The sequence below is a fragment of the Centroberyx affinis genome, unplaced genomic scaffold (assembly GCF_046629955.1).
Source record: "Centroberyx affinis isolate AG114_WGS23_722 - 3 ecotype Tasmania unplaced genomic scaffold, CSIRO-AGI_Caff_v1 ptg009117l_1, whole genome shotgun sequence".
Taxonomy (NCBI): Eukaryota; Metazoa; Chordata; class Actinopteri; order Beryciformes; family Berycidae; genus Centroberyx; species Centroberyx affinis.
This window is the reverse complement of record NW_027284431.1, coordinates 1-2,500: the sequence shown is the minus strand read 5'-3', so window position 1 is coordinate 2,500 and position 2,500 is coordinate 1. Positions and strand designations below refer to the sequence as shown.

At 41.1% G+C, this 2,500-nt stretch overlaps 1 protein-coding gene across 1 annotated transcript in view; it reads right to left on the bottom strand.

Moving 5' to 3' along the window:
• The window catches only part of LOC139640335 (collagen alpha-1(XIV) chain-like), a gene marked incomplete at its 3' end in the record, with an annotated part of 20,161 nt that extends 18,172 nt beyond the window's left edge, over window positions 1–1,989 (bottom strand). Inside the window, exons 1-2 of the mRNA XM_071514524.1 lie at window positions 1,839–1,989; window positions 778–822 (exon numbers count right to left, since the gene is read on the bottom strand). Coding sequence (XP_071370625.1) covers window positions 778–822; window positions 1,839–1,989 — 196 coding nt within the window. The remainder of the gene's footprint in view (window positions 1–777; window positions 823–1,838) is intronic.
• Between the last annotated feature and the right edge of the window lie 511 nt (window positions 1,990–2,500).

The following is a 2,500-nucleotide window of genomic DNA, read 5'->3' as shown; positions in this document are numbered from 1 at the left end:
AGAGAGAGAGGAGGAGGAGGAGGAGGAGGAGGAGGAGGGGGAGGGGGAGGAGCACACAGAGAAACATCTGAACTGATATCAGAGAGAGAGAGGAGGAGGAGGAGGAGGAGGGGAGGAGGGGGAGGAGGAGGAGCTGGAGCTGGAGCACACAGAGAAACATCTGAACTGATATCAGAGAGAGGAGGAGGAGGAGGAGGAGGAGGATTAGGAGAGAGGAGGAGGAGGAGGAGGAGGAGATGGAAGAGGAGGAGGAAGTGATAGAGGAGGAGGAGGAGGAGGATGAAGAAGAGGAGGAGGAGGAGAAGGAGGTGGATGAAGTAGAAGAGGAGGAGGAAGAGGAGGAGGAGCAGGAGGTAGAAGAGGAGGAGGAAGAGGTGGAGGTGGAAGAGGAGGAAGAGGTTTAGGAGGAGGAGGGGAAGAAGAGGAAGAGCAGGTGGAAGAAGAGGAAGATGAGGAGGTGGAGTAGGGGGAAGAGGTGGAGGAGGAGGTGGAAGAAGAGGAGGATTAGGAGGAGGAGGTGGAGAAGAAGTGGAGGAGGAAGAGGTTTAGGAGGAGGAGGAGGGGGGAGAAGAGGAGGAGGAGGGGGGAGAAGAAGAGGAGGATTAGGAGGAGGAGGTGGAGGAAGAAGTGGAGGAGGAAGAGGAGGAGGTGGAAGAGGAGGAGGTGGGGGGGATTGGGGGCGGGGGTCGGACAGCAGGGAGAAAGAGAGGAAGAAGGAGAGGAAGGAGTGAAGGAGAGATGAAGAGTTGATCAGAAGAGCAGCCGCTGAAGCCTCACCTGCTGTGGTCGTGGTCGTCGTGGCAACAGTGGTCGTCTTCTCAACTAACAATGAAACAGATGATTTATTAATCATCTTATCAAAACCATTCACAGAAGATTAAAGGAGAATTTAACATTTGAAAGACATGCAAGATTATCTTTTCTGCAGCGAGCTGATGGTTGCTTGATTGACTTATTGAATTATTGAATGAATAAAATAATTACTGAATGAAAGAATGAATCAGTCACTTGTTGATTGAACAAAAAAGTGAAGGGGTCTGAACCCACAGCACATGAGAACAAAAGACAGGAGAAGTGAGGAAAGGTCGCTGACTGGCTCCAGTTGGCACTAGATACAGGACTGTGCAAAGGTCTTAGGCACGTGTAAAAAAAATCCATAAATAGAATAGAATAGAATGATCTTTATTGTCATTATACTCAGGTATGAAATTTCGCCTGACTTCTCTCAGTGTAGTTAAAATAAAACAAATAAATAAAAGCAGTAGTAAAAGCAGTAACAGCAGCATAATGCTACGAAGGACTTGTGCAAGTACAACTTAAAATTAAAAGGCACTAGTTAAATTAAATTTACACATTTACAAATGTACAAAGGTATGGAAGCCCGTTTCCGCCAGTGTGATGAAAAAAACGGTCCTGTAAGTCATTATAATGAGAAACTTTCTCAAAATAATGACTTAGTATCTCAAAATAATGAGAAACATTACTTTGAGATACTAACTCTCTCGTTATTTTGAGAAAGTTTCTCATTATTTTGAGAAAGTTTCTCATTATAATGACTTACAGGATCTTTTTTTTTTCATCACACTGGCGGAAATGGGCTTCCATACAAAGGTGAAGTGAAAATGCTTTCAAAAACAATTAAATTAAAATTTTCTAAATATAAAAAAAATGACTATAAAGAGCAGTCTACTGACACACTAATGCAGAAAACAAATACACATCTAAGACAAAATGTATATAAAACATCTAGGGTGCCTAAGACTTTTGCACAGCACTGTATTTAATATCATGTATATAATCATGGTTGGAAGACTCGGTTGGAACGGCTCTGTGGTTACCGGTGGACTCGACCAGGATGACATCATCGCTCTCCGACTCGTCCCGGTAGATGGCGCCCAGCAGGACTTCGTACTCGGTGGACGGCTTGAGTCCCGTTATCAGGTAGCTGTTGATGTTCCCGTTCACCAGAGACTGAGGCGGCAGGTTCATGGTTTCATTAGAGACAAATAAAACATACATGTAGACAACAGACACACTTCCACCGCTCATACACTGACTACATCCACTCCTTCACCTCTAACCCTGACCTGAACCAAACTGTTTTCTTTCAAGTCTCTCCTCAAAACACATTTTTATGTAAAGGATTTTTTTTACTATGATTTTTATTTCTTAGATGTGTTTTTTACTTTTATTCCTTGTTTCTTAGCTCTATTTTTACTCCATTGATCTTGTTGCTGTAGCCATTTTTTTATAATGATTTTCATTTCATTTTATTTATTTGTGCTTACTTTCTATTTGTTTTTTTCTACTGTTTTTATTCCATGCTTTTATTTATTGTAAAGTACTTTGTAACAATTGTTTTGAAAGGTGCTATATAAATAAACGTTATTATTATTATTATTATTATTATTATTATTATTATTATTATTATTATTGTTATTGTTATTATTATTATCATTATTGTTATTAACCCTCTCCTCTGCAGGTTTAACCTCATTTA